Source organism: Herpailurus yagouaroundi, unplaced genomic scaffold (assembly GCF_014898765.1).
Source record: "Herpailurus yagouaroundi ecotype Mexico unplaced genomic scaffold, PumYag 29, whole genome shotgun sequence".
NCBI classification, from domain to species: Eukaryota; Metazoa; Chordata; class Mammalia; order Carnivora; family Felidae; genus Herpailurus; species Herpailurus yagouaroundi.
Window position 1 is genome coordinate 12,424,111 of NW_024412377.1, and position 12,992 is coordinate 12,437,102.

The following is a 12,992-nucleotide window of genomic DNA, read 5'->3' on the forward strand; positions in this document are numbered from 1 at the left end:
GAGGGGCAGAGAGAGGGCGAGACACAGAATCGGAAGCAGGCTCCAGGCTCTGAGCTGTCGGCACGGAGCCCGACGCCGGGCTCAAGTTCACGAGCTGTGAGTTCATGACCTGAGCCGAAGTCGGACGCTTAACTGAGCCACCCCGGCGCCCCAGCGGAGCCCCTCCTATACCTTACACCGAGTGGGTAAGGAGGGGACCTCTCTGCTGAGCCCTTCCCAACTACAAATTAGTGAACAAAATAAAAGACCGCTATTTGAACCCATTCAGTTTAAGTGGTTTGCTGTGCAACATTAGACCAGCTAATGAATGTTTCGGGTCTCATTAGTATGTTTCACAGAAGGAACACAGAACACGCATCAGCTAGAGGGTCTGCTAAGCCAACATCCTCTGTAACTCTTCAATGATTGGGTAACTATTAAAAGCTAGAGCTTAGGTTTGAACCTAGCTGTCTGACTTCAGAATTATATTACTACGGTCCTACAAAAGAATTTTAGAAGCCCCTACTAAACCGTACATAACAGTTGGTGACACATAATAATGTGTAGTATGTATTATCCTAACTCCATGCTTACAGACAAGCTCTTAATATTTCCAAGGTTCAAGGCAGGAGGACAGATCCCAGATGTCTAATATTTAGAAGTTAAAAATGAAGGCAAAAACTGTCAAATCAGTTTCATCCCCTTTACATACACCTTCGTGAAATCTAAATGGTCAGTTGAGTTCTTGGACCCCATGGCTATACTGCTTCTCCTTCTACCCCTGGATTCTTTCCTTACTTACACGTGTGGTCACACGTGTGTTACCTCCAGCTTGAACTACCCGGCTTCATTCACACATGCCTCATCAGCTCTGCTTGGTCAGCCCCAAGTCCTAGGGATGGTCACGCTGGAGGGACAGTCAGTCCTAGAAGAATGAATCCAGGAAAGAGGTCCGTGTGAGCTCATGAAGTAGAAACGACCTATTTGGGTAGAAACTTCTGGGAATTCAGTGCTTGGTGCACGTTCTATTTTGACATTTGGGCTCTGGATGGACTCTGGGTCCCTTGTGCCATGTGGAGGAGTGTGGCTAGAAGGCGCTGCCAGTGAGGGCCACGTGACAGGAGCTCCTTTCTTCAGGTCTAAGGATGGTTAGTCAACTCCACCTCCAAACCCTCTACCCCACCCTCTTTCACGATGTCTGGCCCATAATTGAGGACCGATAAATATTTACCAGATAAAGTAACCTTGTCCCCAGAGGCAAGCTTTACATTTTGAATCTTGGGTGCTTCTGGGGTTTCAGACTGTCAGCCCGGAGTGAGATCATAAAGCCAGGACAGGAGCCAGACTCCCACACATCTCTGAGCCCAGCTCAAATTGATTCTAAGTGACTCTGAAGAGCCAGCGGGATGGATGAGAATTAGATTCCGCTCCATGAACGGTGGTGCAGACAAGCACCAGATGCTTGACAGTGACCCCTGAGCACTGACCGTCCCAACCTTTAGTCCTGCCGATGAATTTTCCACTGACACTGACAGTCTGCTCTAATCTCTCCGCGACACCCACACCCACCTCCCTACCCAAGAGCGCACACCCTTCTGGTAATGACAACCGAGTAAAATGGAAATGATTGGAGCTGAGGGCTGTAAAACACTGCAATTATGCAGTTAGGAGATTTATGTAAAAAGGGCTACTCATCCTATTTCTTCAGAGAAGCCTCTGAAGAACTACAGAACCTTCCAAGTCTGACACCGGTAATGGTTGGAGAACACTATTATTTACCAGACCTGGAAGCCACAGACCTTGAATATGTCACAGACCCAAACCCCCTTACTTTGTTTTACTGCTGTTTCAAAGCACGTTCTCGGCTACATCCAGAAAATTCATTACCCATGGAAGTAGTTGTTTTTGTTAATTGGACCTAGGTGTTTTAATATTATTTTAGTCCAAATAGAAAAGACTTGAGTCCTACAGTCTTATTTAAAAAAAAAAAAAAAAAAAAAAAGCGTGTCTGCTTTTATGAATAAACTTGCACCACCCGACCCACAGGCGAAAAAAAAAAAAAAAAAAAAAAAGACCAAAATAAGGTACAGCCCACGTATTTTAAGTAAAAGTGGAGGGAAGAAGTGGAAGAACATTTTCAGCCTCAAATTCTGTCAAATTCAGAATCCGAATCTATTGACCCTTTTATCTATACACCCTTTTGTTTGGAAGAGTGTTAATGCAAAATCTTCATAAACATGGCTAGGTGAAGATTTCTAATGGAACAGAGATTTCTGGGGCCTAATTCCCCTAGGGTGTAATTCAAACGTGCCCTCCGAATTCTGTTTCCTGTAAGGCTATCAGATCTAGGGCAGACAGGAAAGATTAAATCTGTGAGAGATAAATGTCACACTCCCTTCCTGAACATTCTTCTGACATTTCAAACCTCCATCAGCCTCGGGAAATCCATCTCTGCCTAGACTCATGATTGGTGTTCCGGGCACAGACGTTGACAAAGAATTACATAAATTGATGTCTTAAATGGTACTTTCATCTATAGAGATTTTGGGAGAGTTTCATGAATTTGGGGATATATATATATATATATTTTTTTTTTTTTAATATTTATTTTTGACAGAGAGAGACAGAGCATGAGCGAGGGAGGAGCAGAGAGAGAGGGAGACACAGAATCCGAAACAGGCTCCAGGGTCTGAACTGTCAGCACAGAGCCCAACGCGGGACCTGAACTCACAAACCTCGAGATCATGACCTGAGCCAAAGTCAGTCACTGAACCGACTGAGCCACCCAGGCACCCCCATGAATTTGGGGATATAAAGTAAACTGCAGAGAAGTAATTCACTAACTATCAACTAGTAATTAATACTTTTTTCCCTCTATGTCCATAGGAAACTAAAATGTAAGAGAATAATTTTCCTTCCCTCATCCCTATGGTTATGTTTACATCTTTTTCCTGTTGTGAACTGTTTTCTGTTTTTGTTTTGCTTTGATTTTTTGTTCAATTGTCATTTATCATTGTTATTATTACTTTTCCTGAGGAAATTATCCTGGGTCCTGGAAAGGATGGGAGCTGAGAGATACAGGGAAGAGACATAAAAAAGGATAGACTGCCCCCCCAAATATGTCCAAGTTCTAAATCTCGAAACAGCAGATTATGTAACTTTACACGGCAAAAGAGGCAAAAGACAAACATTTTCAGGGTGAATATAAAAACAGGATTCATGGGGCACCTGGGCGGCTCAGTTGGTTAAGCATCTCATGGTTGGTGAGCTCGAGCCCCGCATTGGGCTCCATGCTGGGAGTTCGGAGATGGCTTGGGATTCTCTCTCTCTGCCCCTCCCCAGCTTGTGCTCTTTCTCTCTCACGCAAAATAAATAAAATTTTTTTTTAAAGAAAAGCAGGATTCAGCTGCACCCTGTTTTCAAGAGATGAAATTTAAGTATGAAAACACAAATAGTTTAAAAGTAAAGGATGAGAAAATTTGCACCATTGTAAATAAGACCATTTAAGGGGCGCCTGGGTGGCGCAGTCGGTTAAGCGTCCGACTTCAGCCAGGTCACGATCTCGCGGTCCGTGAGTTCGAGCCCCGCGTCAGGTTCTGGGCTGATGGCTCAGAGCCTGGAGCCTGTTTCCAATTCTGTGTCTCCCTCTCTCTCTGCCCCTCCCCCGTTCATGCTCTGTCTCTCTCTGTCCCAAATAAATAAATAAACGTTGAGAAAAAAAATTAAAAAAAAAAAAAAACCATTTAAGAAGACTGGTAGGGCAGAATTAATGTCAACCAAGTAAATGCCCATATCAGAGATAAAGAACACTCCCTAATGCAAGAGAGGATGAGACACAATGACCCTATGTCTATGCATCCATTGCTAAAAGCAGGGCTTCAAAACACATGAAACAAAAATAAGCTAAACAGAGAAATAAAAAAACTATATAAGGAAGTAATTGATTTAAATATAAACTTAAAAAATATTTAAGGATATAGTTTGAGCAATATTGATCGGTGTGTCATAACAGAAATGTATAGAATATCACACCCAACAATTGCAAGAACATATATTTTTTTCAAGTGTCCATGGAATCTTCACAAAATATAGTACATTGAACGTGACTACAAATTAATCGTCCTTCCTCTTGTCAGGAGGTAGAATCCATTTTCCCATTTTTAAAAATCTGAGCTGGTCTTGTGATCCACCTTAGCCAATGAAGTATGGCAGAACTGATGTTATACCACTTTGGAGTCAAGGCCTCTTAGACTTTGTTCACCCACTTTTGCACTGCAGCGGTAAAGAAGCCTAGGTTAACCTCTGAGATTGAAAGAGAAACCCAGGGGACCCTGGGTGGCTCAGTTGGTTGAGTGTCCAACTCTTGATTTCGGCTTGGGTCATGATCCCAGGGTGGTGGGGTCAAGCTGCAAGTTGGGCTCTGCACTGAATGCTGAACCTCCTTAGGATTCTTTCTCTCTCTCCCTCTGCCCCTCTTCCCTGTTCATGTTCTTTTCCTCTAAAATGAATACAATTAAAAAAAAAAGAGAGAGAGAGAGAGACAGAGAGACAGAGAGAGAAGCCCAGCCCAGCCAGTGTCCCTGTTAAGCCCAGCCCCCAGCCAACCCTCCATTTGAATGCAGTCTCAGGGTGAGATCAGAGGAAATTAGCAGACGAATCACCCAGACAACCAGCAGAATCATGAAAAATAATAAATTATGATTTTTTAAACCACTAAGCTTTGAGGTGGCTTATTTTTTCAGGTAGTTTGTGATACAGCAGTAGATCTATGATACACTTAAGAAAGACCATATACTTGACCCTAAAATCATCTCAATAAAGTTCATTGGATTTAAATTATACAAAGTGTCTTCTTAACCACAATGAATTAAATTGTAAATTTTATAAATTGATAACAAGAAGAGATTTAGGAAGTCTACGAGTATTTTGAAATTAACCACATAGTTCCAAATAATCTATGGATCAAAGAAGAAACCACAAGGGAAGTTATAAGATATTTTAAATAGGATGATAGGGAAATCAGTATGTTAAGAGATATGCAATGCCGTTAAAATGGCATTTAGAGGGAAATTTGTAGTTTTAAGTGCTTACATTGGAAAAGAAGAAATCCTTTAATTCCATCATCTAAACCTCCACCTTAAGAAGCTAGACAGCCCAACTGAGGTGCCTGGGTGGCTCAGTTGGTTGAATGTCTGACTCTATTTTGGCTCAGGCCATGAGTGGTCGTGGGATTGAGCCCTGCATCTAGCTCCATGCTGAGTGTGGAGCCTGCTTAAAATTCTCTCTCTCCCTCCCTCTGCCCCTCCCCCCCCCCCTCATGTTCTCTCTCTCTCTCTCTCTCAAAAAAAATAAAATACAGGGACACCTGGGTGGCTCAGTTGGTTAAGCGGCCAACTTCAGCTCAGGTCATGATCTCGCAGTCCGTGAGTTCGAGCCCCACGTCGGGCTCTGTGCTGACAGCTCGGAGCCTGGAGCCTGTTTCAGATTCTGTGTCTCCCTCTCTCTCTGCCCCTCCCCCGTTCATGCTCTCTCTCTCTCTCTCTCTCAAAAATAAATAAACGTTAAAAAAATTTTTTTTAAATAAAAAAAAATACAAATTCAAATAAATAAATTAAAAAGAAGAAGCCAAAGAAGAAAAAATTAAACTCAAATTTATAAAACTGAAAGAAAGATACAGTTATTGCTTACAGATACAGATTTGACTGAGTATATAGAGAACACCAGGACAATAACAACAACGAAAGCTTTGGAGATAATGAGGGAATTTATAAGGTCTCAGGATACAAGGTCCACATAGCAAAACCAATATATTTCTACATACTAGCAATAAATAATTAGATAAAAGAAAACATGATCTACAAAAACAGAAACATGAAATACTTGGAATAATTTTAACAAAGGAGGTAAAGGAACTCCACACTGAAAATATAAGATGTGGTTGAGATAAAACAATGAAATCCTACACAAATGTTAGTGTATTGAAAGACTCCACAGTGTTGTCTATGTGCCCCTAAGTTCGTCGATGACTTCAGTGGAATGTCGAACAAAAGCCCAGCAGGCTGGCCGATGCAGTCTGTCCTGGTCTGGGGGGGGGGGGGGGCGGGGGGCTTCAGCCTCACCCCATATTCTAGAATTCTCTCAGTGGTGTCTTGTTCTTGAATTTCAGGGAGAGGGAGAGTCAAGTCAGGAACAACTTCTGTCACCATCTTGGTCTGGAGGTTAACTTCTTTAGGAAACTTTCTCTGAACACTAGGATTAAGTCATGTGTCTTTTCTGAAATTTTCTTTTCTGGCATCAAAGTGCTTAAACCACTTCATTCAACTGCCAAATTAATGGGCTTCCTCCTCCCTAAGATCACAAACTTCATGGGGCGCCTGGGTGGCGCAGTCGGTTAAGCGTCCGACTTCAGCCAGGTCACGATCTCGCGGTCTGTGAGTTCGAGCCCCGTGTCGGGCTCTGAGCTGATGGCTCAGAGCCTGGAGCCTGTTTCCGATTCTGTGTCTCCCTCTCTCTCTGCCCCTCCCCCGTTCATGCTCTGTCTCTCTCTGTCCCAAAAGTAAATAAACATTGAAAAAAAAAATCACAAACTTCATAAAATCAGCTTATCTTTTATCTTCTGTTCCCAGGCAGCCTTCCCTCACTGTCACCTCATGAGCAACCCCTTGGGCTTGTTGCCACTGTGGCCCACTTTTTATTGTCCCTCCATCATGGCTGCCTCTTCTGATTTCTTCCTTATCTCTTTTTGGGGGGGCAGTCTCTCCAGCCCATGTGGGGAGCTGGTCCTTAGTGATATACCAACAGGAGCAGCTAGGAGCCTCACTGTGTGCCTGGGGCATAATACTTTGAACAATGGCATAATGGGGACGGTGCCACCTTGTTGTCTAAGCCAGGGATGATGAATAAGGAAGGCGAGGTAGAGAAGTAAGTATCCCCAGAGCTGCAGCTAACAAAACTAATCACATCGTGCCGTTAAATGGTGTTGAATTGTGTTACTTTTTCTTCTCCTGGTCTCTGAATGTATGCTTTGGCTCTTTCTTATTAATAAATCTTGACTTTGCCAAGAGTCTCATGGGAAGCGTATCCCATCGAGCATTTCCAGCTTCTGGCCACATTGTCCTTGTTGTCATAACAGCTCCTGGGCAGATCTCCTGTGTTCCCAAAGCCCCAGGACAGCTATGCTAGGGAGCTAGAGGTATGACTACATGAGACATTTCTCTCCATGTTTCCACTCACTCACAGCTGAGGCTCCTTCGGTGGCCCAGCAGCTGAGATGGACATTCGTGCTTGACAGCCCCAGAGAGCAGGGTTTTAAATCACCTAGGTCACCATTTCCACCCTACGCTCACTAGGCTCCACGCCCTATGTGTCTTGGAGCAAATCTCTTTTTTCTACTTGCAGCCCTAGAAAAAGATACTTTTCTTCCGAAAGGCCATGTTGCATGCAGACAAACTTCTCAGAAATATGAAGAAGTTACAAGAAAATTAAGTGACCTCTAACTTATTTTGGAAAATCAGTATCAAACGCTTTGGGGTAAAGTTTATGCATCACCAAAATTTTACAGGAAATCATACATAGTTTTTATTCTCCCACTGGCTCCCAGTGTCTATACTTCCTAGAGGGAAAATCCCTTAAAATAACTTTGAAGCCTTTGACTAATTTATTAGATAAATCCACTGTGTATAAAATGGCATCTTTATGAGGTAATTAATTAATCTCTAGGTTCCACCGGGGCTCGGAACTTTGAGCTTTGCTATAAATTACGGCACCTGCCGCAATTCTGAATCACACACACATTATGGGAGCATTTTTTTTCTGAACTGATAAAATGGGATTGAACTAACTGCCTCCAGTATCTTCTTAAGGTTTTAAACCAATTATTTCTTAATATGTTGGACATCAAATTATTTTTATATGATATCATTTATGCAAACACGTTTTGAAAATAAAAAGCCAAATTTTGCCACTGAAGTCTGATAAACGATGAGCCTGGAAAGAAAAATTTTAAGTATCAGATATTCGTAAGCTACTGCCATTAAAATTTGCAAATCAAAAAGAAAAAAAGAAGCAAGCTACGCAGGAAAATGGGGACAAATTATGACCTTTGTGTAAAATGACACTTCCATTATTAGATGATCACTGATCTAATTCTGGATTGGCAAAGACAAATTAATTTTGCTATTTCACTCCGTAGATAAAGGAGGATTGATTAGCACATCATCAAAAATAATAGACTCTGCTAGTAGTGTGGGAAAAAAAAAGAAAAACAAAAAGGCAAAGGAAAGCAGTCCCAGGCTGAAACAGAAGCAGTAGAGAGAGCTTGCTTTATTTTGGCATTTGTTTAGTTAATGAGACATATGGAATAAAAAAAAAAAATTAATCACGTTTAAGAAAAATCAGATGATAGTCTTTATTCTGGGAAGTGTTTGGGAGTATTTTCAATAATAGAGACGCTATCTTCTACTTCACAAAATCTCCGATGTGCTTTCCTCTTGGGAATTGTGGGTTTCGCTGTCTTCTGGGAGAGGGGAAGAGAGCCCACTCAATGCCCCCAGTGTTTCTACTGCATGATCTAATTTATAGTGGTGGCACCTGTGTGTGATTGCTGCCTACTATTTCATTTTGTAGGATTTCTCCGAACTCTTTTGAGGGTATGACCACTGTCCATTTATTTTAGCCGTACCTTGAGAACAGACAGTGTCGCCCATAGGAATCGGGTTAGAGGGGGGTGAACATCCCCCTGAGATGACCTTGCCACGTCTGGCCACCTGCAGCTTGAACACCGTCTTCTCAGGGTTCCCTGTGGAGTTCGGACTCTGCTACCTAGTAAACCCCATAGAGATAGATCATGTCTTCCCAGGCATCTTCTGCCCCACCCCCGGTGAGAAGCCTCTCACCATGACTGAAACATGCCTCTCTTTTACCCCCAAGGAGCCGTTCCCAGAACTTCTTCTCCATTTGTCTGAGTGGCAAACTGCTGCTCACGCTTCAGCACCCAAGTGATGCCGGCTCCTCGGGGATTCCTTCCCCGGCCACCCCAGGGAAATCTGCTCCTGATCTTCCACTTTCATTTGCTGGCCTGTATCCTGCCACATATGCTGTGGCACATGTCCCCAAAGTCTCCCTGCAAACCTGGGTCGTTCTGCGGCCCACTGCGAAAGTATGTGGCACGCAGGAGGTGCTCTGTGGATGCCTGTCCTTCAAATGAGTGGTTGGAAAGAGACAAAATGCATACAGGTCTCAGTGTTTCTCATATTGGAAAAGATCCTAAAAATAAGGCATTTCGAACTTATTTCCTTACATCGGTGATTTTGATATTTAAGGGAGCCCACGTTTGAATTACAGACTTGGCAACTGGAAGTTAATTATTTATATCGTAACTCGTAGTACATATTAACATTTTAATTATTTTTAAACAGTGAATTCAATTCTTTCAAGGCACGTCTCCTCCCCACCTGGAGTATTTCTTCTGAGTTTTTAGGTAATCATTTCAGAGAGGGTACGTTTTATTGAGTGAGGTTCTGCCAGATCCTTATTCCAACCTTGACTCGGGTCACATGTGGGTGTGTGACTGTGTGTGTGGGTGTGTTAGGAGGTGTGAAGGTGATGGGGGGAAACAGTGGGTGTGGGCAAAATGTGCATCCAAAGGTCAGGGTGCTGGAAAGCAGGGCAGCCTAGTCCCGCATATTCCTTTCCAGTTTGACAGGCTCACTCTGAACTCTCTTGGCGACATCTCTACCTCGTGCACCCCACACTGAGCGGGGTCTCCCATCCATTATGCCTTTTTGTGTCTAGTGAGTTGATGGAATATGAGGGTGTACGCCAATTAGAAGGGCAGACTTGCTAAATACGGAGCCGTGATAATCTAATCTGTGTCTGTCTCTTTATCCGGTATTTTTAATGCGATGCGCTGAACAGTTCCCACAATTATTCTCCATTAAACGTGTTGTTGACGACGACTCCTCTTCGTGATTAAACTGTCCAGGACAAACATCAACACCTGCGGGGCACAAAAAATGGGTTGTTCCTTTGACAGCAGATTGGCATTCCTGGTGTCCCTATTAATTAATCTGCTTTTCAGTCCCAGGGGGCAAGATTCTGAGCGTCCAGAACCAGATTCATAGGACTGACTGCTACCTCCCAGTGTCTTCCCCAGGACTGTGCTTGTGTAATATCAGAATTAAAAAAGTGACATACAGGATGGGAATATTGAACGCTCTCGCTTCCTACAACTGCCCCCTTAACAGTGGTTGCGTGTTCCTTCTTTCATGATTTCCTGATTCCTTTTTCCCATTTATGCAAATTAGCACAGCCTTAACTCATTTGCGACAGTTTTTAAACTGGGAAAATATTCTTTCGCGTATTGGTGGGATTTGCTACGTAGGAATCACAGTGCTACCTGTCAACGTTAACTATCCTAGTACGAATCATCCAAAGGTCATTTTTAGAAAATAGAATGTAAAGCATTTTTATTTCATATGCTTTAAAATCTACTCATCAGTGACTTCCAATGACTTACATGTTCAACTCATGTTCCAAAGGAAAGCATGACCGCCTGCCTCTTCATTTATTCTGTCACTGCTCATTAAAATGTGCCATTTCCCTCCATTAGGAGGATTAAAAGGTGCCAGGTGCCGCTAGTTAGCAAACCGTTCCTAGGGAGTCAATAGCCTCATTTTTCTTTTCCTCTTTTCACTTAAAAAATACTTATCTACTGAAAGAAAACATTTCTCGCTGCAGGTGAATAGATTTCCCAGGACTTCATTAAAGCGAGTGATAGGGTCCGTGTTTAAATGATTCAGTAGGTATATAAGCTTTTACAGAAAGAAAATCTAATTAAGATAGCGCTCACAGGCTTCAAGACACTAATAATTAACCCAAATGACTGCCGTAGGTCTGTAAGAGGGTTATGCAAATGTGAGGCGGTGGGATTATTACTTCACAAGCAATGATGTGACGTTTTGGTGAGCTCTTACGGTTATAAGTATACAGAAGGCCCTGCCCACTTGTATGTAATACCAGTAAGTTATACGTACTATTTTTCCCCCACTCATCTTTAACTGTTTATAAGCTCTCTGTACTGTTTCACAAGCTAGAAAGCAAGCCAACATTCCTAGAGCTTGCATTCCTGGTGACAGATTATTCCATCCCAGCAAAAGAGTCCCGCTTACATCTCCCAGTAGATGTGAGGCACGAAGAGGACCAGTCCACAGCATCGCCCAAGCACCTGGGATCTGCGAACCCACAGGCACCTTGGCATCTGCCCACAGAGTTCTAAGCTCTTCCCCGTTCTTGGCATGACTGAAAAACTACACATGGAGCAAAACGTTTGATAAAAAATATATTTAAAACAAGCAAGAAAAAATAGTCTCGGCCTTCAGGACAGCTTCCGTCATTCTTTGAACCAAGTAGGGTTAAATTATATGTATAATGATTTCAAGTACCAACTTATAAAAGATGTGGGAAATCAGAAAGCAAAGAACCAGAGAGCTATTTTTTTTTCAGAAAAATGTATTTGCAATTCAAATGTTCATATAAAAAGCATAAATTTTAAAAAGTTCATAGATGTGTGTTTTTAGAAGTGCTGTGGTTTCGCCATTCATTGCAATTACATTCCAAGATGTGCAGGGTGGTCTACACCACGCCGCCTTACGCTTTTGTCACACAGAAGTCACTCTCATCACAACCTCCCCTGAGCTGTTATCTTCGGACAGATCTTCATGGGGCCTCATCCGGTTGAACAGGTGCAGTAACACATAGCCACACTGAAACCTGGGGGAAGTTAACTGCGTCGGGTGGACCAAGTTCCTGTTCCGCAGGGCCGTCAGTGGCAACCATAAAGTCCTGCTTGTGGAAGACTCTCCCCGGCTACTTTCTTCGATGTCTGTGGCTTTATCATAATTCAATACATCCCAGTGTAAGTTAACAGCCCGCCAGCGCTTAAACACTCTGTAAACTGCAGCTCCTTCGTGGACAATGAGACCTAAAAATGGAGGCGGGGAGGGGACAAATTCTCGTCATAATCAAAAGTCGGTGGTTTTGTGTACAAGTAAGGCATTAAAGAAATAGTTCTCTGTTACTCGTTGTCATAAAAAAAGATGGTATCCTGACCACTCAACTGTCACGGCTAACGGCAAGCTACTGTCCATATTACACAGGAATAATCAATAGCCAAAGAATAAGAATACACTAACGTGCACAGAGTAAAGTTATCACGGGTATAATTAACCTGCTCCATCGTGGCTCAGAACACACCTTGGGCACTCATGTTGCCTTAAGAGAATCATTAGGCTTATTGATTCATTCATCGTATATTTGCGGACTCATTGCGGAGCCAAGTAACGTGTGGAGGGCTTGGTTTCAACGGACACCTTAATTTGGGAAAGAGACAGATGTTAAAGTCAACATCATCTTCCCAGTTCCTAAAGCACTGTCTCACACCGAGGAGGTATGAGACGACTTTTTCTTCTTTTCACTCTCTTCAACAACTCCACAAAAATGCATTAGGCACCTACGTGAGAGTTTCATGTATATTTACCTCGTCCAGTGTTCGCCAAAGCCTTAGGAAACGAGTATGAGCATGTCCCCCATTTTGCAAACAAGGAACCAGCTCAGACGCAGAGAACTAGTAGCAGTGGCACAGGGATTCAAACCCAGGCAGCCTGGCTCCAGAGACCTAGGTCTTTGCTGCTATGCAGTATATTGGATGATTACGCATTTCGGAGACACTCTCAGGAAAATAAACAAGGCAATACAAGAATCTCAGGGACCATAAACTCGTAGTCTGTAGATCGGATGTGGTGCCCTGATACATGGCTCCCACTCTACCCAGATCCCACCACACCCTGCATTTTTCATACATTGGCATTTCAGCATGTGGCCCAAAGCTTTTGAACTGGTGACCCCTCACTAAAAGAAATTCCTTGGGGGAGGTCCAGTCAGATTGGGAAATGAGAAGGAGCTCTTCTCCTTCAGGAGGATGAAATTCCATTGAACGTCGGTGGAGGGATGAATGA

General features: G+C 43.0%; 1 protein-coding gene across 1 annotated transcript in view; it reads right to left on the reverse strand.

Moving 5' to 3' along the window:
• Window positions 1-11,304: 11,304 nt before the first annotated feature.
• MARCHF11 (membrane associated ring-CH-type finger 11) overlaps window positions 11,305-12,992 on the reverse strand; it is a gene marked incomplete at its 5' end in the record, with an annotated part of 104,485 nt that continues 102,797 nt past the window's right edge. The window contains one exon of the mRNA XM_040492442.1: window positions 11,305-11,959. Within this exon, the coding sequence (XP_040348376.1) occupies window positions 11,637-11,959 (323 nt within the window). The remainder of the gene's footprint in view (window positions 11,960-12,992) is intronic.